The 20,655-nt window shown below is 40.4% G+C and overlaps 1 protein-coding gene across 1 annotated transcript in view; it reads right to left on the bottom strand.

The window, feature by feature from the left end:
* nid2a (nidogen 2a (osteonidogen)) overlaps positions 1-15,072 on the bottom strand; it is a 66,665-nt gene extending 51,593 nt beyond the window's left edge. Inside the window, exons 1-6 of the mRNA XM_084921026.1 lie at positions 14,814-15,072; positions 13,243-13,428; positions 12,926-13,042; positions 2,202-2,303; positions 1,824-1,963; positions 1,163-1,295 (exon numbers count right to left, since the gene is read on the bottom strand). Of these exons, the coding sequence (XP_084777152.1) occupies positions 1,163-1,295; positions 1,824-1,963; positions 2,202-2,303; positions 12,926-13,042; positions 13,243-13,428; positions 14,814-15,017 (882 nt within the window). The 5' untranslated portion in view covers positions 15,018-15,072. The remainder of the gene's footprint in view (positions 1-1,162; positions 1,296-1,823; positions 1,964-2,201; positions 2,304-12,925; positions 13,043-13,242; positions 13,429-14,813) is intronic.
* Positions 15,073-20,655: the final 5,583 nt, after the last annotated feature.

The following is a 20,655-nucleotide window of genomic DNA, read 5'->3' as shown; positions in this document are numbered from 1 at the left end:
TCTCCTGATATGCTGATGCTATGTTCGGGCAATGTTTTGCTGAATGATGGCTCCATTGCACGAAGGATGCCAACACCCAGATCATCCAACGATATCTAGTTTGACAGCCTTTCAAATTCAAGATGATCCAAAGGCTTGAGGTATAGATGGTTGTGGCTGATTTCCTCTTCTGTGGGCGAAGGAAGTTTAGGCCGGATGGCTCCTCATCCCAGGTTGGGCGATCGGGGTATTTGGTGGCGGGGTGTGGTTTTGGCTCAGCTCCGGGAGGGCTGGAGCAGAGGGTTCTTTGGGCTGGCTGGCACAGCTGTCAGCAATTGTCTCATTATTTATGCAGTAGCTCGCTGGGACCAAGGTGTGTATAGCAATCACTTGGACTAGCAGCCAGAAGAGCTACTAGAGCTGATAAAATTGAGTGGACATGTCACTGTTAAAAAAGCGTTAGAGATAACACTGAATGAATAAAGAAAGCAGCATAGCAAGAACGTTGTGTCTGACTGTGTGTGTTGGGAAACCCACGATGGCAGAGATGTGCTACAGCAGGTGTGTCAAACTCATTTTACATGGCGGGCTACGTGCAACCCACTTTGATCTTAAGCGGTCCGGACGACTGAAACTCCCCATTCTGTAAAGAAGTTACATATTTAACTGTTTTTCTACATAACAGAAATCTGTCAGCACGGCTCTTTGGACTTAAATTGTAAGAAATAAAATTAAAGTAAAAGTTCTGGTAGCTCATTGCTCAGACTTCCAGTTTTGTGTTATTTGTTTTTTTAATTGTTTTTTAATTGTTTTGTTTTTAACTGTAGTCATAAAAAAATGAAATATCTATAGTAGAAATTGAAAACCAAACTTTTCTGTTTTTCACAAAGTTACAGAGGTTTTACTAAAGACATGGCTAAGCATTTTGCAATTTAGCATAATCTGGAATGATTTATGAAAGTTGAAATTTCTGATGTACTCAACAGCAGAAATTAGGCTTTCTTGTTAGAGGTCATTTGGGGAGAAAAAATTGTGGCCGACAACACTGTACACAGCAGTAGACTGGTGCATAATAAGCAAGCAAATAAGGCAGAAAATATAGATTTTTGATGCACTACAGGTATATTTCAAGAAGATATATTGTTATTGTCCAAAAGCTAAATCAAGCAAATAACAAAATTACCATATGGGAGTCATATCCTACAGTTGGTGGAATAGAATCAAGACCTTTAATGGATGCAGGTACAATGTTGTCAAAGGAATAACGGTTTCCAGTGTGGAAAAGCCAAAGGCCTGGAATTCCACTGTTACCAAACCTAGAGCAGAAGAAATCAGACATTCACAGAAGGATGTAAATAATTATGTGCACCACAAAAAAAACATTTTCTGTTGTTATAAATGTCCGAAGCTTCTCCTGCAACAGCATTTGAAGAAAAGGTTCAACAAAGCACACATAAAGCAAGGCACATAACAATGAATGTGAACGTCTTTTTTTGAGTCACTAATTTTAGCTTTACATTTACAACCTGTAATTATTAGCTATCTGCCCCTTATTGTGCTATACATGCACTGTCATTAGCAAGCTCTTACTACATACACATTTATTTACCAGTATTTGTTTTAGCGATTACTGTGTGTGTATGCATCTTGTTACTAAAAAGTTGCATTGTTTGCATTGTTTAGTAAGCATGTTAGGTAGTTAGCAATAAGCGAATTATTTAATTCTGTGGAGTTTGGATATATTTCGATTCTGATCATGGAACAAGTCATTATTTGCGTACATCTAATTCTAAGGTTAAACTGTTGGCTGCAAAGAAATTTATGGTTTAACCTTTTTTACTTACTGGTAGAGGTTTTTAACACTCTGCTCATTACTGGTGACACTGTAGTAATGGCCTTCATTTCGGTAAGTTAGGAAATTTGGAATTTCTCCTCTGCTGAAGCCAACTCTTGCTGGAAGCTCTATCTCAACATTATACGACTCCTAGAAAAATTAAAAACAAAACAAACAAACAAAAAACAGAACAACATAATAACCACGTTCTCAAATAAAATAAAATAAAATAAAATAATTTGTCAAATATTTATCAACGAATACTAACAATAACAGCAGTGGCTATGTGAAGTGATAAAAATAGTGATATAAATACAATGGTTCATTTTGCTCGTGTACATTTTGCCCTACAGCTGTAACAGTGATGACTTAACTCTTGTTTGCTTACCTTAGGCAGTGTGCCAAAGAAGTTCAGACCGCCTTCAGGGTAGAGGAAGAGGACATATGAGTCTGTCTCATCATAACCAATAACAGCCTGGAACGTATTGACCTGTGGAGGCAAAAGCGGATTACAACATGGGCAGCAAGGAAAAATAACCCTAACTCTAACCTGCTTAGCCAGGGTTCCAAGCGATCTGAGCAGGTACTAAAATAATAATAATAATGGATTGCATTTATATAGCGCTTTTCAAGGCACCAAAAGCGCTTTACAATTCCACTATTCATTCACTCTCGCATTCACACACTGGTGGAGGCAAGCTACGGTTGTAGCCACAGCTGCCCTGGGGCAGACTGACAGAAGCGAGGCTGCCATATTGCGCCATCGGCCCCTCTGGCCATCACCAGTAGGCGGTAGGGTAAAGTGTCTTGCCCAAGGACACAACGACTAGGACAGAGAGCCCAGGGATCGAACCGGCGACCTTCCGGTTACAGACGCGCTTCCCAACCCCCTGTTCCACGGTTGCCCGCATGTGACATCATCACACTGCATGCCACCGATTGGCTAGTCAGTGGCGTCATTCCATGAGTCATGAGAGCGTGTCGTTCAGGAAAATCAAAACCACATTTTTGAAACCTAGCAACAAGGCCGAACAACGCCGTGTTCCCCCGAGCAGCAGGTATAATCTTGCCTCGAAGTCCACTTTTATTGTTGGTTTTGTGTTGCATATTGATTACATTGTGGGACGCTCAGACGCGTTGCTATGACGACAACCAGGTCCATCAAGAGGTACTAAATTGTAATGGAAAACCAGTCGATCCATGTCGAACCGATCTGAGTAGCTACTAATGGAAAAGGGGCTTGTATGGCGTCAATCAAACACTTTCCAGGTGGATCAAATCTGGAACATCTAAACAGATATGACAAGGTCCCCAACGCCATTGGCTGACATGCAGCTCCTAACCATGACAAAACCTCCAACGTGTTTACAGATGGTTATAAACGTCACTGTTGTATTCTATTGTATTGTATGCCTGTGAGACTGTTCTATATTTGCAATCTTTCATCGATTGAACTAAATAAATGGAAACAAAAGTTTTTGTGAAAGGCTACTAATAAGAAAGTACCTAAAGTACAGTTTAATTCAGTTCATTGCTTGAGCCTTGTTTTCCCCTTTCCCTTTTTTATGCTTGAACTATTCGCAGGTTAAGTTACTTAACCCAAAAAATAAAAATAAAATAAGAAAGTCTGGCTCACTGGAAGCAAACTACACTACATATTTATGTTTTTCTGATTAACGTAGTGTTGAATCCAGTTTTTACACATCTATAAAATCACCTCCAAAGTGTCCTGCTCAGCTTAACCTCCCTCAGATTATTCATTATTTTTACACTTACTCCTCATGTTTAAACTTCACATCTCTCCTCGCACCTACCCTCTCCTGCTCCCTGTGTAGCCTGCTCTTCTTCTCTCATCTGCTGGGTCCCATGTTTAGACTTCTCACCTTTCACACCCCCCACGCCTTGCGGTCACCAAAACGACTACTTAATCTCATCTCACTTTACACAAACTAAGCTGAATTGAATGAATTGAGTCTGCATGGACTGACGAATGAGGGAATTCCATTTACACGGGAGACTGTGACTTGAAGAACTTATCTCCTACACGTATGGGGGAGGCCAAGCCCACTGCTCAACCACAGTTGAACAAACACAGATTTAGTGAATGAAGGAAACACTGTGAGTGATCCCATGTTGTTTTCCTTTGGGACAAAATCCAATTATCCGTAGACTCACACATAAAAAGAAAGCAACAGATATACACACACCTCATACTCTCAGCCCCCAGCCCAGATGTTGATCTCCACAGCTGTCTTCCTGTGTGTCTGAACATCTTTCAGGATGACTTTACAACATGCAAACCAGAGACCAGCTACAATGTGAGCCAGGGGCCATGGAGGGAACACACACACACACACACACACACACACACACACACACACACACACACACACACACACACACACACACACACACACACACCTACAGATGTTCCTCCACCTATATTAATCTCATGTGAATGCATGTGTGTGTCCCCCACCTTGTTTACATCAACATCTTTAAATGCTCTTGCTGTTTGTGGGAGGGAGAGATTTTGGAGGCTCTGCGCAGTTAGTGAGGAGGGGGGCTTGTGTTTTTCTGCTTTCTGTCTTCAGGGAAGGAGGAGAAGACTTTTGGGGGGGGAATTCTGATACTCCAACTAGATGTCTGTACTATTCTCTCCTGTTTTTGTTGCCGCTTTCTTGGGAGCAGGAGGAGGAGAAATGAAGGACAGAGTGAGAAGCAAAAGGAGCACTAAAATGTAAGGTTAAGTTGAGAAAAGCAAAGGGAAGTTTGTTTGTTTTTTCTCTGTCTACATGTAACATATACCAATCAGCCACAACATTAAAAACAGTGACAGGTAAGGTGAGTAACGCTGATCATGTCTTTACGATAAGGTGAGTGCTAGGAAACCTTGGGCCTGACATCCATGTGGATGTTACTTTGATAGGTACTATCCACTGAAATATTGTTGTAAACTACAACCCTATAAAACCTAGTAACCCCTCAACTCGATGTGATTTACTCCTGAACTATAAGTGTTGCTAATCAGAAAAAAAGGACTGCATCAGCACTGAAAACACAGATAAAAGAAGTTAAAACACACAACTGAAAGTAGCTGAGAGTATTTAATCTTTCCCAAGTGTTCAAGCAAACACCAGCCTGTTCCAGCCTGTAGAGATAGAGTGTGGTGATGGACATGGCGGGGATATAGATGATGATCTCATTTTCACAAGAAATAAATCCATTCATAAAATGCTGAACTCAGGCTACGTCCACACTAATGAAAACGCATCGTTTTCTCTCAGTTTTGGCCTCCCGTCCACACTGAGATGGAGGAAAACACAGCGTTTTGAAAACGCTCTTGAAAACCATACATTTGAAGACGGTGCTTCAAATGCAGTGTGGACAGTGAAAACTGAGACTTTAGAAAACGATGATGCATATTAGTCATATGATGCAGTCATGTGACCAATTAAACTAAGATAGCAGAGGGCATTGTACAGCAGTTGTTTTGTTTACTCTCAATTTTGACAGCCCTATTAAAGATTAATATCAGTTTGTACATGCTTCAGATAGCTTTTCTTCAAATTCTTTAACTCTCACTCGCTTTTGCAACTTTGTACTTTTGTGTTACTCACAGCAGCAACTCCACCTCATTGTTAGTCCATTCAAAAAACTTTTCCTCAACATTTTGCCGCGATGTTTCAAAGAACCGGAAAGTAAATAAACGGCAGACAGAAATGAGGCAGGTTGAATCTCCTTGCATTTCACGCATGCACAGTACTGGAACGTAAGCGTTTTCGGCCGTTACAATGTGGATGCACAACTCTGTGAAAACACCGTTTTCAAATCTATCCAGGCTAGTGTGGACGTAGCCTCAGTCCTCTAAGGCCCTCTGTGCTGGTCCCCATCCCGTCTCTGTCTTTGTACTCATGTGTTTGTCTGTCTCCCCAAGTGTGTAAAGAAGTCTCACAGCTGGAGAACAACAAATTGCAGCCAACACACATCAAAGACGGTTAGACTCGGTAGCTCAGTATGCATGTGAGAGGTCCCCCGCTCCACACACACACACACACACACACACGCATACATATACAACACTCAGACTCCCTACAGGCGTTGTGTCACACCTTTTTAAAGCGTTTCCTCACACTCTTTGCTGCGAGCAGACACGGGCACAGACGTTTAATTGTCTCTGGGACCAACAAATGTTTCTTTTGGGGGCCATGCTGACTGTTTTAAGGTTTAGGTGGTAACATCATCCATCTGCTAGGCCTGTCTGCTTCACAGCAAGTGGTGAGAGAGTCTGAAAACACCTCTAAAGAAAAATACCGGAAGTTTATTTAGAAAGGTGATAAGCACTTACATGAACTTGGCTTTATAGACCTGTGTATAAATCACATTAAAGTCAATTATGTTTTATTATCATGGGACCAGTTCTCTTCAACCGCTGTCGCAAAGTGATTTTTACTGCACTGTAAGGAAACAAGCCTACAATATTCGAGACATACGCCCAACATATCAGGTGATCACGATGGTGGGAAGGAAGAACTCCCCTTTAACATTAAGCAGCCACCTGCAGAACCAGGCTCAGAGAGAGGCGGCTGTTCGCTATGACAAATCGGGACTGAGGAGACAGAGAAGGTAAAAAGAAGAGGAATGAGACCAGGTACAACAAACAGGACAAAACAGAAGAGAAAGAAGACTGAAACCTGTATCAAGTTTTGTTTTCTTCATTATTTTTGTCTCTCAATGGCAGCCTATGAAGTATCGTTTGTTGCATTTTGAGTGGCCCGGTGATATATGTGATTGCATAACAATCTTCCTTCTTTTGGCGTTTTACTTTTAAAGGAATAGAATTAAAATTAAAATACTGATATCACTTTTAAGTTTGCACTCTAAATATGAAGCTAGAACTAGCTTAGCTAGTTAGCTATGATTAGCTTTGCTTAGCATACAGACTTGATACTATAATACTATTTAATAAGCTTTATTCTGTATACACAGATCATGTAAGCAAGAAATATTCCTCATCAGCCCTAATCTAAACAACATTTTACATATACTGTAATATAGATCCAATTATTTACAGCCAAGAAGTTATTTTTGCAAAAGTTTGCTTAGCTGATGCCAAGTAGCAATGAAAAAGAAGCTAAAAGGAGTCAATCCAAACACCTAACTTATTTTCTTACAGCCTGGTACAAAAACTGTTTCCCTATTTCTAAAAACTATCTGATATGATAATATTCATATCACTCACCCTATCAAAATCTATTCATGTTTAATGTTGTTAAACAGCCACTTTAAAATGTCATCGCTTTCAGCATTCAGTTGTACTAAAAATCACTTTAGTGAGTTGCTTCCTCAGTTTTTCCACTAAGTTAACTTTGCTTTCTAGGATATTTCTTGCCAAAATTAGCATGCCATACAGCATTACACTAAACTACGTGTATGACAACATCTCATGCAAATATGGTCATGCATGGTCAAGACTGATTGCCAAACTACAAACTTAGAATTCATGAATCCACAGTGCGCTCTGTAAGCACACTGGCTGTATCCATCTTTTATATACACTCTTTTCTTGACACGACGTTAACAAGGCTTTGAATAAACGACAGCAGCTGCAAACATATATCAAACTGTTGTGTAGAATTAATTTTAGGACTCTCTCAGTTTACTCAACATAGTTTATCTTACTTTGGGCTTGTTTACTATTTACTTATTTATTAGTAGTGTGGTTTACTGCCTTGAGATAGTTGAGTCTACTTTACCTCACATAAATTAAACTGAAGACAGTTTCGTTGATTTTCCGTCTCATCTGGCTTTTAAATAAATGACTCAACACACTGTAGCTGATGTTCTGAATCATGTCACAGATATTTAAAGCTGGAACCCAGTCTGCTTTGCCTGGAACATCCCAGGGAAACGAGTTCGGGATAAATGGACTTCACTTGTTTGTCAGTTGCTGGTGTTTTATCTCGTCGGCCGCACAGCTGCAAGCAGGCAGACTGAGGCAGACAGCAGCTGCAGCCCAGTTGCCAGCCTCACCAGAGTGCTACAAACGGAACTGCCTGCAGCGTGGGAACTGGCACACACATACACACATACTGACTACAGCCCAACACTCCTGTCAGTATTTTACTGTTGTCATATGAAAATCTCTACACTAATTTTATTTTTTTGTGACTTTTTTTTTTTTTCTGTCCAGCTTTGGGGCTTTTGAAAGCTTTTCAAAAGCTTTTTTTAAAATCAAGAGCAAATGGTGGTTAACCATAGCTGATTTTCTTAGATCCTCAAAGGTTTGCGAACATGAATCTATTACGTAACTACAAACCAGACAGCTATGAATGTGTACTTATAATTACTAAAGCGATGTCCCAAGTCATCATGAGTCATTTTTTGGACATCACAGAGCAGTACACTAAGGCAAACTCATTTTTTCCCCTACTTTTTGTCCACTAATAAGCAGAATCTTTCTCAGGGCGTAAAAGCAGAGTAACATCTTCTAAAACTTGAAGTTCAGTCAGTCTGCTTTGGACCGGGATGAACATATTTCAGGGGGATGCCTCCTGTGTCACTGCAAGGAGCCACCAGAAATAACAAATAACACCGATGGCAACAGCACTTCCTATTGTGGTACAGTAACAAGACAGTTCAGCTGGCAATACCTTTCTTTTTCCACATATAGCAAATGCAGAGGACAGATTTATAAAACCAGAAAACATGCAAAGATATATTCTAAGATCAAATCTTCTTCATGTTTCCTCTTGAAAACCCAGGACGATTGCTAAGAAATGACTGTGTTGTCACTTTGAAAGACAGTCATGTTACATATGGCATCACGCACTATCTGAGTTGATCTACATAATGCTTGTGAACTACGTCTCGAACTGAAGCTGAGTAAAACCATATATAACTATACAAAATGATGGATGGCACCTATTGGTTTGTAAGTCCAGCTGTTGAGCATTATTGCCATCCTCCGTATGGGTGAGAGACGGATCTAGCTTAGAAACAGAGGGACACTGGACAATCACATCATCATAAATTCATCAGGTAATGAGATAATAGGTCAAGGGAGCCGAGAATCATTTTGCTATTGACTTCTATTATACACCTAGATTTTGTTTTTACGACCAAATGATTCCCCTCATGCCAATCATTAGCAAGAGCACAGGTTTAAGGCACTCCAAAATCTGTGAAAAACAGAATCAATTTTTTAATATTTTGCAATATATTAAGTACTGTAATAATATATAAATTAAGATTTATCACCTTTTGTTAACCATAAATTATGTCTTCAAAGTTAAACTTTGTCAGTATCTATCTTATATAACAAGATAAAGTTACCTCACTTATTTTTTGCTGCAAATTCAGATTGACAAGCATACCAACGCTGTCAATAAACCTGGCCAAATTTTGCCATAGGATGGAGTCAGTCTGCAGACAGTCTGCAATTGAATGGGGTCAGGTTCTCAATTATGTGCAATCTGTTTCTGATAATCCAGCAATTAACAGGGATAAATCATTGAAAATGACATATCTGTAGCTGTTTACGTAGACAGAAATTCACATTTAACTATTACATTTGCTGTCAGCAAACCACCTGTTCTGTAGGAATATAACCAGAATACAACCAGCGGGCAGCCAGCTGAGTCGAGTCCACTCAAGTCAACTCAAGACCACTTGAGTCGAGTGACAAAGACCTAAGCGTGATGGCAACATGTTGGTAATCTGTCTGCATTTATACATTAAGCAGGAACTCCAGCAACACTTGAGGGAAGATGAACAACTTTAATAAATGACCAACGCCTTTCGGCTTGTGGCCTTCATCAGGGTCATAGTAAAACATTGTAAAAAATTGCTTAAATACAAGACAGGAAACAGAAAAAAATTTCAAATTAACCAGTCAAAACTTCATAGATAGGTCAGCTGACATATAATAGGTAGGTATTGGTTAATTGGCTAAGTCACGCCCAAGTAAATACCGGACTAGATCATTACTGATGAGGAGGAGGGGGGGGTGACATAACCCCCATATGTCTGAAAATAACACATGCATGAAATGCATAAGGAGGATGCTATAAATATACACACAGGTTTAAAAAAAAAAAAAAAAGGGGGGAGGTCTTTAATGGTAAAAGCACGTTTGAATTTGAAAACAAGATTACATCATCACATAGGAACACATTTGTTAAAAGATCCTTATTTATGTCTCTAAAGTGTAAAATCTCTAAAATTTAGACTTAAATTGTAGACTTAAGATGAGATGTCTAAAACGTTACTTCTTCTTTGGCTAAAATAATAAGATTAATTGAATAAACATTACTCATGTGAGAGTAATTTAACTGATAAAAAAAAAGGAGGTATAGTTCATAAAAACTCATTGATCCTCTCCATGCACCTTGGAAGCAGGTGAAGTTGTGCCAGAAAATTTTTGCTGCATTTATACATTAGACAGAAGTTATGTGCAAAACTTTGACTCTCTCTGAGAGTAATTGCAGTCTGTCCAAAGACTGTTGTCCTATTTTCAATCGCATGACCGGGCACTTAGCTTGCTCTGAATTAGAGTGTGTCCAGTGTCGAATGTTTGTTGTTTTTTTGTTTTTTTTTAATATAGACGATTTAATGTAAGTTTGCTTGGCTAACGTTATCTCAGGATGGTGGTGCATGAGATGAGCCCCTTTGCTCGTAGTATTCCCAGAGTTTTTTAAATGTATTTGATAAAATATTGATATTTGGTGTTCCTATATTGATATAATACCCCCAAGCAAAGTATTGCAATACTATACGGTATCACAACATTTTCCCCACCCCTACAATATATTAATATTAAACATAAATAGAGACATCTGACAGATGAACTGATAAACCTGCGGTTTGGCTCCACTTATCACCTCAGAGAGAATGCTCACTTCAAGGGACACACAGGCGTTTCTGATTGTTTACCTTTATGCTATGAAACATGCCTGTTCTGATGGGAGTCGTGCTTCTAGGTTGACAATGGCCAGTAGGACACAAGGAACTGAAGTTATCAAGTTTTGCTTTGATGAACAAGCAAGTTATAACATGCAATTAGTTAGCTTGTGAATCTGTAGCTGTTGTAACTTGCAGAGCCTGGCTAGCTGTTTACCTTTCATCTGGCCTCTGCGTTAAGCTAAGATAGTCATCTTTTTTATCTAATTCGTGACAAGACAGTGAGTATGTGTGAAATGTCAACCTGCTCCTTTAACATCAAGATAACTCTAGTGCTTCTTTGGATGACATATTTTTCCAACTTAGGGCTGCTTAGTGTTACTGATAATCGCTCAAAGTAAAGTCAACACTTCTTAAAAGATCTAAACACTGAAAGCAGTCTTTAGCGAAATGACTGCGGTAATTAGCTAACAGAGCTTCCTGCTAGTTGATGTATGGGTGTGTATTTTAAGTCAAGTAATTTCTGTCCAATTTTGATAATAGCATCTCTAAGGCTAATTTCATCAAAAACACAGCTCAGCTTATTAGAAGTGTGAGCCTTCACTCTTTCGCTTTAATTCTCTCTGTCTTCTGTTTTCCTGTTATTTCATCTCCACAGCCGACGTCCAGACGCCACACATTCTGCCCCCTCCCCCTGAAACAGCATCCCAACACCCCCCAGTACCCACCCCAACAATCACACACTTCAGGTCACACACAAACCAATCTGCCCTCAACACACCCCACCCAGCACCTCTGGCTAATCACTTCAAAGGAAGATGCTATCAGTCTAAAGAGAGACCCACTCAAGCAAATCAGAGAGCGCTCCAATCTGATGAGCAGCACGGAGCGCTTAAATAGCAAAACACGTCACTTCTTGTACTTTAAGAGGTACGCTCCATCCTCTAATTAGCATGTTGTCAAGAACTGAGCTAAGACAAAATTCCAATTTTGGGGCTCAGAGAAAAAGCCCTTGTCCACTTGGGGGCTTGTAAATCCCGATCAGCTCCAGAGAAAGCTGTTAAGAGGCTTAATGTTGCAGTACCCATTAGACTACTCTATGATAATTTTTTAAACATTCAAGGAGGAAGAAACAAGCCTAAAAGAAAGCAGACTGTGAGAGCAACAAAAAGAACAAACAGAGACGAGGAGGGCTGACAGAAAGAAAGATCCCCTGGTGTTTTTCCTTAAATCTACCACTCCCTTTATTCCTCTTCACCCCAAATTCTGCACACCAAGAACATCAAGGCGCTGTTTGTTTGATCAATAGTAGGCCTGGCTTTACTTGGAGTCTCTCCCAAAGTTGGACTGTAACAAAGCAACTAATGCTTCTCCTGTTAACTCTTCTTAATACAGCTCTTTAAGTTCTGAATCATTTGCTTGGACAAGATTTTAGAAAGTATTGATATTGACATTAATATGAAAGAAAACAGATACAAATGTCTGACGGATACACCATAATTTAAACCCTGCTAGTGTCACTACACTTTGTTACACTTTAAAAGACATGAGCATGTAGGTGACAGGAAAGGTCTCATGCAAGGGTCACTGCTGAGCTGCATTATGACATTAAGACTGCACTGCTTCTGCACCCACACGAGAGGCAGGAATTCTTAGACTCCACTGATTTGATATTGACCATTCCTGAGAATCATCATGCTTTAGTGATAGCTGTCATTACGGTCGTGGTTACACAGCAAACAGGAACTATCAGCGACCAATACTTTAAATGGCAAATACAGCATTTAAAAAATGGCACAATTATCCTATATTACACAAAACGGAAAGACAAAAAAGGATTTAAAGAGTGAAACACGAGGAAAACCATTAGTGGCGGAGGGGAACAATGGTCAATACATGTTTGTGTCTACTGGTGTGTGAACTGGAGAGGATAAAGAGGGCGGGGGACACTTTGATGACTCTTAAAGATGATCTTTGACCCTTTAAAAAGGTTAAGAGGCAAATTTGGGGAAGAGGGATTACAAATAATCTCCCCCACCTTAGGGTGATTACAAGTCATGCACAACAGCCAGGAATTTGGGATTAAGTGTCACACAAGAACCAAAACATACTAGTGTGGGGTATGTGGGCTGTTTACATGATGATAAAACAGAACTCCTCCACACAGGGAGGCCCTGGAGCTACTGGTGTCTCTTCCTCAAAACATCTTACCTTGTTTGGAGGGCTAGGGGGTCGAGTTTGTTCTTCGTATGCCGGGACATTTTCCCACGTTGCCACTACAGCGTGTGTGGGTGTGAACTTTGCATCTGGGAACCCCCGGTGTACTTCCTAGGTGAGGAGATGAATGAACGAATGAGGGAGGAAGGGAAAGGACGACACATGAAATAAGGGAATGAAAGACAAACACTGAGCTGATGGATTGAGACAAACCAAATCTGTAGTTAATTAAAGTTCAACAGGTATTTTTTTCTCTAGTGTTTTATAGCATCTTATGAGTTTTCAACACTAAAACTGTAATCATTACACACCTGTGCGACTCTGTTGAGCACACTGGGTGTTTCAGTCACCCTGTAGTAAATCTGTCCTCGCCCTCCGCTTGTGTCAATGTCAGCTAGGAATGGAGCCACCACAGGGAAGTCTGTGGGGAATCCGTCATCAACGTATTGCTTCTCCATTGGCAAGTCCTGGGCTGATATGATGCCATTGGTGGCCACCTAAAGGGAGGGAAAGCTTTAGTTTGGAATATTTGGAATACTATCACGAACCCAACAAACTTCCTAATGAACCCATTCGCCCTTGTAAACCACTAGAACCCCTTCATGGACTCCAGGAACCACATAATGAACCCCTATTCTCCTCAAAAACCACTGGAACAACCTCGGGGTGCCCTCCCAAATTTTTCTGATCAAGATTTAGAAAAGTCCTGACCACATGCAGCCACAGCTGTACTCAAGCAATTCAATATTTCCATTTGATGCTATTTCACAACATTTTAGAAGGAGATTTTTACAAGGCTGTAGATAGATCCCCGTGAGTCAAAAGATCAGTTTTTTTCTACTCTTGGCTCTGTATGACATCAGTCAGAGGGACTATCCCTAATATGGTCATTGAGAGCCCAAACCTTTGACTGTGAGCACAGAAGCCCCATAATGAGCATTCTCACATGTGACAGTACTATTCAGTGCAATGTTGCTACCACTTAAACCTATCTATCTATCTATCTATCTATCTATCTATCTATCTATCTATCTATCTATCTATCTTTGATTCTCCTTGGATAGCTTGCATGAGTCACAGTTCAACATAATCTCTATTTATCACATACCAGCCCATGGTGTTGTAGAAGTGCATTGCTGAGACTTAGTTCAAGTTTTAAGTGAGGATAATAACAGTTTACCACTTTCTTTGGATCTAAAAAACGTTGTTGATCTCAAACAAGAACAATACAACATCATTTATTTCTTGGTTATATTTTGAGTTATTTTCCCAGATCTGCAAGCTATCAAATAATAGTCAGTTAGAAAATAGTTAAGTAGAAGCTTTAAGTGGCTTTTTTCCTTTGAACCCATTGGTTCACTCCTACTTTGCAGCATGGCTACTTTGCAGGCTCTGACAGGAGGCACTCTGGGCAATAATTACTTTTACTTTTAAAGCATTAAGTACATTTGACTGAGCAACACTTTTACTTATACTGGATGCTCCTACAGCAGTTATGGAAAAAGAAAAAGAGTTAATTCATTTGCATCTGTTGACATCTGCTGAATATAAAAGTGAAGTTGCTGAAAGATTTGGATTTAAATATTAGGAGCGCAGTTTGTTGAAATCCTATGCAAACATTGGTCCTTCATGAAAAAAAGAGTACACATGATAATAAACCCAATGTCCTCTGTTGTCAATGTCTTTTTTTTATTCAGCCGTGAATGAATCGCTCCATTGAGCAGAGGGGAAACAGCAGCACAACTCTCCTGCGCAGATTATTCAACAGCTGCAAATATCACCTGAGACACGTGAAGCGGGAACTTCAGCGAATCTTTTTAGGCGCTCACAAAATAGACAACCTCGACTGAGTGCAAATGAATAGTAATGAAGTCGTACTTACATATAGCTGGGAGAAAGTGGAGTTGTAGAAGTACAAGGGTCTGGGAAGGGACAGCACTTTGGACGTCTCATCGTCGCCCTCTCTCAACACCGAATCTCCATTTAAATTGCCGTAAGGAAACATGTCAGCCCTCTGGATGGCAGTAACCATAGTGCAGCTGCAGCACAGCAACACGCACGCGGCCAGCATCGCCCATCTCTCCATTGCACAGCCTGAGTGATCGAGCAGCGCTATGAGAGGGAGCAGCAGGAGAGAAGCACAGCTGGACTCAGAAAGAGATCTTTACTCACTCCTCCTCTCCACCGAGCCCCCGCAAACTCCACGGGGAGGGAAGGAGGAGTTTATGCCCACTGTGATTGGTCAAAGGCGGGGTGAGTGACAGCAGGCCGGGGCTGGAGGTAACATCTGGCTCGTATTAAAGAAAAGACAAATAGAGCATTTTTAATCCGGATGTAACTCTATCTGTTTCACAACACTGAAAAGACATGTGGTGTCATTTAAAAAAACAAACAAAGTGAGAAACATGTTTTCTTAAATAGTTTGTAGGTTTAATTTGAGGTTTTCGAGGAGGACACATTAAGTGAGGGGATCTGGAGGACTTCCCTGGGAAACTTTTAACTTACTTCCTGAATTCTTGTAAAGTTTTCTTCACAAATATGTGCCTTTTCTGCATTTATTCGTAATGGAAATATCTTTATGTAAAGGAAAACATAAAATTCCGACACAACAGGTATGTTAGGTTCACACTTCTATATACTGTATATAGATCGTTTTTTCTTCGTTTTTTTCTTTGTCTGTTTTTTTGGAAGCCACATTTGAATGAGATGAGATATTTAGATGGAATAATAAGGAGTTAGCACTCTTGGTTTTGCACCCTTTGTTTCTAAGCATATACCTGTATGATCACCTGACAATCCACATCTGCTTCTTGGATGGGCTGTACGATTAGGCAAAATGCTAAAAACAAGGAAATAAATAAAGCTTATAGTGCTACGTCCAGTTGTCTGAGGTACAGACAACATGAATGGCAATGGTAGTGATGGTAATCTTTATCAGTAGGACCAGCTGTAAAACTTGTGGAAATACAGCAATAAGTCTGAAATTTTATGCACTCTATCACATTTTTGGAAAAGCCGTCCAATGGGCTAGACTAGAGTCTTTGCGGGCCAACTTTGGACTCCCAAACCTTACGTTTGACACCTCTGCCTTAGAGGGTGTCACTTAAAATCAAAAAATAAAATTATTACGAACTTTTCTTAGCTGACTAAGTAAGAAAAAGTAGTACGGTTATAACATAAACAATTCTTTCGTGCTTTTTATGGGGTGTACAAATTCAGACACACACTTACAGACAATTTACACCACGTCCAATGTATGAGCATTTCAGAGACTACTTACTGAAAACCCAGAACCATGCAAGAAGCCTTAAAAACTCAATCTTGTGTGCCACCTGGTGTCTGCAAAGGCATACTGCAGCATATGCACCATGCCCCAGCTAAATTGAGTTTGAAAACAGTCATTTACAGTTTTCAGCAATTGCTAAGAAACGTTTTTTGAATCCATCCATTTAGGACTGGACAGGCTGGGCAGGTCACAGCCCATTGTTTCTCTTGAAAGTTTCCACCCTGCATTTACAAAAACACTCACAAACACATCAAAACAGCTGTGTTTTGATGTGCTTCAAACCACACCGTTTTATCTGATCATGCATGCAATCAAATGATGAAAATACTGGGCATTCAGAGCACACCACATCAAAAAAATTGAAAACAACTGGTGCAGGAACTGGAACTTGGACCTTTAATCTCAAGTGGTTGTTTCACAATATTACAATGATTACCAAAATATAAAGCAGACATGTCTCGCATATTGTTTCTACATTTTAGTGTTGAATTTAAGTCTCTCTCTGTTTTTGTGGGTTCTGGCTTCTATTGCTTCAACTTTTGGCATCTGTGGTCAATGTTCTGCATCGAATTATTGTGCAAATTGCGCTTCAGTGAGTGAGAGTGTGTTTAGTTTGTGGTGTATGGTGTACTTGGGGAACTCCTTCCAGATCTGGACAATCTGAGGGGCAACCTGGCAGCATCAGATGGACCGAGACATAATATCCCAGAGGTGTTCTATTGGATTTAGTTCAGACAAGCTTGGGAACCAGTAAGTAGTATCAGTTCCTAGATCAGTTCCAGATCCTTCAAGAACTGCCTGCATACTCTGGGCAATGCCGTGCACCAGAAGGAACCCAGGACCCACTGCACCAGGTCTGACAGTGGGTCCAAGGATTTTAAACCCTTTACCTCATGACAGTCAGGGTGCCATTGCCTAGCCGGAAAAGGTCTGCACATCCCTTCACCACCAAACTTGTCAAGCTGAATGTAACAGCAGCAAAATGTTTTCCACAAGTTCTGCAGACTCTTTCATATCTGTCACATGTATTCATGGTTGGAATGTGTTCTCATCTGCAAAAAGCACAGAGCACCAGGCGCCAGTCAGCTCTGCTATTCTATGGCAAATGACAACTGAGCTCCATGGTGCCAGGCAGTGAACACGGGTCCCACTACAGGATATCAGACCCTCAGGCCACCATCATGAAACCTGTCTCTAATTGTTTGGAGAAAGACATTCATGCCAGTGGCCTGCTGGAGGTCATTTTGCAGCGCTGGCAGTTCCACAAAGGAGCAGATACTGGTCCTGCTGATTAGTAACTGGGTAGCATCTGGGGTAACTTTCTGTCTCCTGGAATCTCCTCCATGCATTGACACCGTGCTAGGAGACACACCAAGCCATCTGGAATTGGATTGCCAGTTCAACCTCTGTAGGGTCCAGGTATGGCTTCATGTTACCATTAGTGACACAGAACCTGGCCAAATGCAAAACAAGTGAAAAACAGTCAGATAAAAGACTACGAGGGGAAAAGATTCTCTAGTCTAGCTCCTCTACTGCCCCTGTTGTTAATTTCACCAAATCAGCTGAAACTGACTAACAACCCCATCTGCTACCTAACTAACCAAGATCCCAGGAGTTTAACTGACTTGATGCTATACTCTGATTAAAAAGTGTTCCTTTCATTTTTGTGAGCGGTGTATTATTGTACACAGCCTATGCTTTATTTCCATAGTTGTAGTACAGATGGTCCATATGCTTTGTTCTGTTCAGTGATGGGTAGATTTTCATTTTTGATTTTTTGATTTTTTGTAAAGTGTACTACTTTGTTTACCCAAATAAATGGTCTTTTTTTTTTTTGTTTGAATCTGCTTATTTGTTCTGCCCTTGGGTTCTCTGCAGATAATTCATGCCAGTAGTAGAATGCAAAACCCTGAAATCAGCATCTGACAAAAGCAGAGGTTACGTCTCCCATGGAGAAATATTCACTTTGTGATTCTGACGGTACCGAACATTTTGACCACTCTGGTTTAGACACTGTTAAAGGTATCCATAGTATCCAATTATCTGTAGTATTTTGCTGCATGTATGAATTGTTTTGGGAAATGTATCTTAGGCACCAATCAATCAAAGATTCAAGGGGAAAAACAATTTAATAATAAGATATTTTTTTGCGATCCCACCAGTGTGATTTACCATCCCTTTTCTCACTCTCCCCCATCACCCTGTTGTGTGCTGATGTGTGTGAGTGACAGGCTTACTGTTCCTGTGAGACACGGCCTCCAAGCTGCACTGCTGGAGCATGAGCTGAAATAACTGGCATATCTGCTCTGCGTTACCTCATCAACAGCTAGCATACAGACTTGTAGTGTCATGCTAAATTACTCTTTGTACTTACCAGTTTCTCTTCTCCCCTTTCTTAGAATTGTCTTGGTGTCCCAGCTATAGCCTCTCGGCTCTCTCTCTCTCTCTCTGGAACTCCTCATGTGGACACAAACCACTCCACTTTAAAGACCATCATTTACATACTTTAAAGTCATTGTTAACAATAAATGGTAAAATGGTAAATGGTCTGTATTTGTATAGCGCTTTACTTGGTCCTAAGTACCCCAAAGTGCTTTACACTATACACAATCATCCACCCATTCACACACACATTCACACACTCACACACTGGTGATAGCAAGCTACAGTGTAGCCACAGCCACCCTGGGGCGCACTGACAGAGGCGAGGCTGCCGGACACTGGCGCCACCGGGCCCTCTGACCACCACCAGTGGGCAACGGGTGAAGTGTCTTGCCCAAGGACACAACGACCGAGACTGTCTGAGCCGGGGCTCGAACCGGCAACCTTCTTAAAACAGTGTAACAACCAGATGATAATATTTACAAATCAGTAATAACATATAGCCTGTTACTTTGTATGATATTAGTCAGGTTTGTGTAATTTAGCATACCTCAGACTTTTCCCTTCTTAAAGAATGGCCTTGTGACAGCCAGTCTTCCACTGAGACTGACATAAGGATCAGGTCCTGGGTCAGATTTTTGCTGAATAATTTCCTGTTTATTAATAACATGACTTTCAGACTGTTTGTCCTTTTTAGGTCTGCCACTTCTTGTTTTGTCTCCACTTGTCCACTTTTCATTTCAAAAACCCTGAAAATGCCCCTGTCCAACAGCCAAGGGAAGTTCATACAGGTAGATTCTTGACATTGAGGTTACTGTGTGCAGAACTGATTGCCAAAAAATGAATACTTTCTCCTTTAAGTTAAACGAGACCTAAAAACAACCGCAAACGTGTTGTGAAGTGATGGGACACAAGTGAGGAGTATTTCCTACTGTACATACCTGTATCAGCGAGCTTTTCTTCAGACAGGAAATCCGAGCTTGCACTTACACACAGAAACCTGTAGGTGGAGACAAAGACAAAGCAGAGAGATTAAATTCCACACAGTGTGGGTCGTCTATTCTGTGTGATTTTGCTGTCTGATTTGTGGTTTACTTTGCACACACAAAACCACACACACACACACACACACAGAGAGAGATATTTTAAACCGTCTGTCTATCATGTAATAAAGGAAGACCCACATGCAATCATATCCCATATTTATAATTGGACGACCGTGTGCCATAAAATAAATACACATATATAACAAAGTGCATTTCCCATAGTGTGATTGGAAGGTTTGATGTGTTCATCTTCAGTTTTGCTTTTCACTGTTTCAGTGTGTAATTACAGGATGTCAGTTCTTTATGCTTCAGCTGTGAAAGTCAATATTCACTAAAAAAAGAAAAAAGAAAAACAAATCGATGAACTCATCAATGATTCAAACACAGACCATTAGCAGGCTACAGCAAAGTACACACATACAGTCGTATCCTGTTGACAGCAGTGGGGCTTGTGTGTGTTTGTGCAGAAAAGAAATCACGAGAGACTAACAATTTGTACAGCAGCTGTCAGCACTTTGACTGATGCCAAACTCCCAACAAAGGCTGTTTACCAGAGCAGCAGGACATAGACTTTGTGGATCAAGACCTTGATCAATAATTGAAATGGTTCTAAATAAAGAGCAAAGACAGACAACAATGATTGCTATTTATAAATCCTTTGCTTGGATCAATATCCACTCACGGGTGGGGCTGTTACTTGAAAAATCTGGATTTGTAGGTTTTGTATCTATAAGCTGAAAATTGTGATTGAGTCTTTTAATTTGTAATGGTTAGATGATCAAAGAAAGCATGAAATCAACTGTAAATTTAAGGGCAAAAAGTAGAAGGACGGGGAAATGACAAGAAAAAGGACATAATGGAAAAGGTGCTGACAGAGGAAAGTTAGGAAAAAGAAAGGAAAGGAAACAAAATGGGAGCAGACAAGCTGTACGGGATGTGAAAGGTATTACAGGAAATAAAAGGGGAAGCTACAAGATCTACAATATGAAAGAGAGCGAGAGATAGAAAGA

Source organism: Perissodus microlepis, chromosome 23, assembly GCF_051167445.1.
Source record: "Perissodus microlepis isolate ML-2025 ecotype Zambia chromosome 23, ASM5116744v1, whole genome shotgun sequence".
Classification (NCBI taxonomy): Eukaryota; Metazoa; Chordata; class Actinopteri; order Cichliformes; family Cichlidae; genus Perissodus; species Perissodus microlepis.
This window is presented reverse-complemented; position numbering and strand designations above follow the sequence as displayed.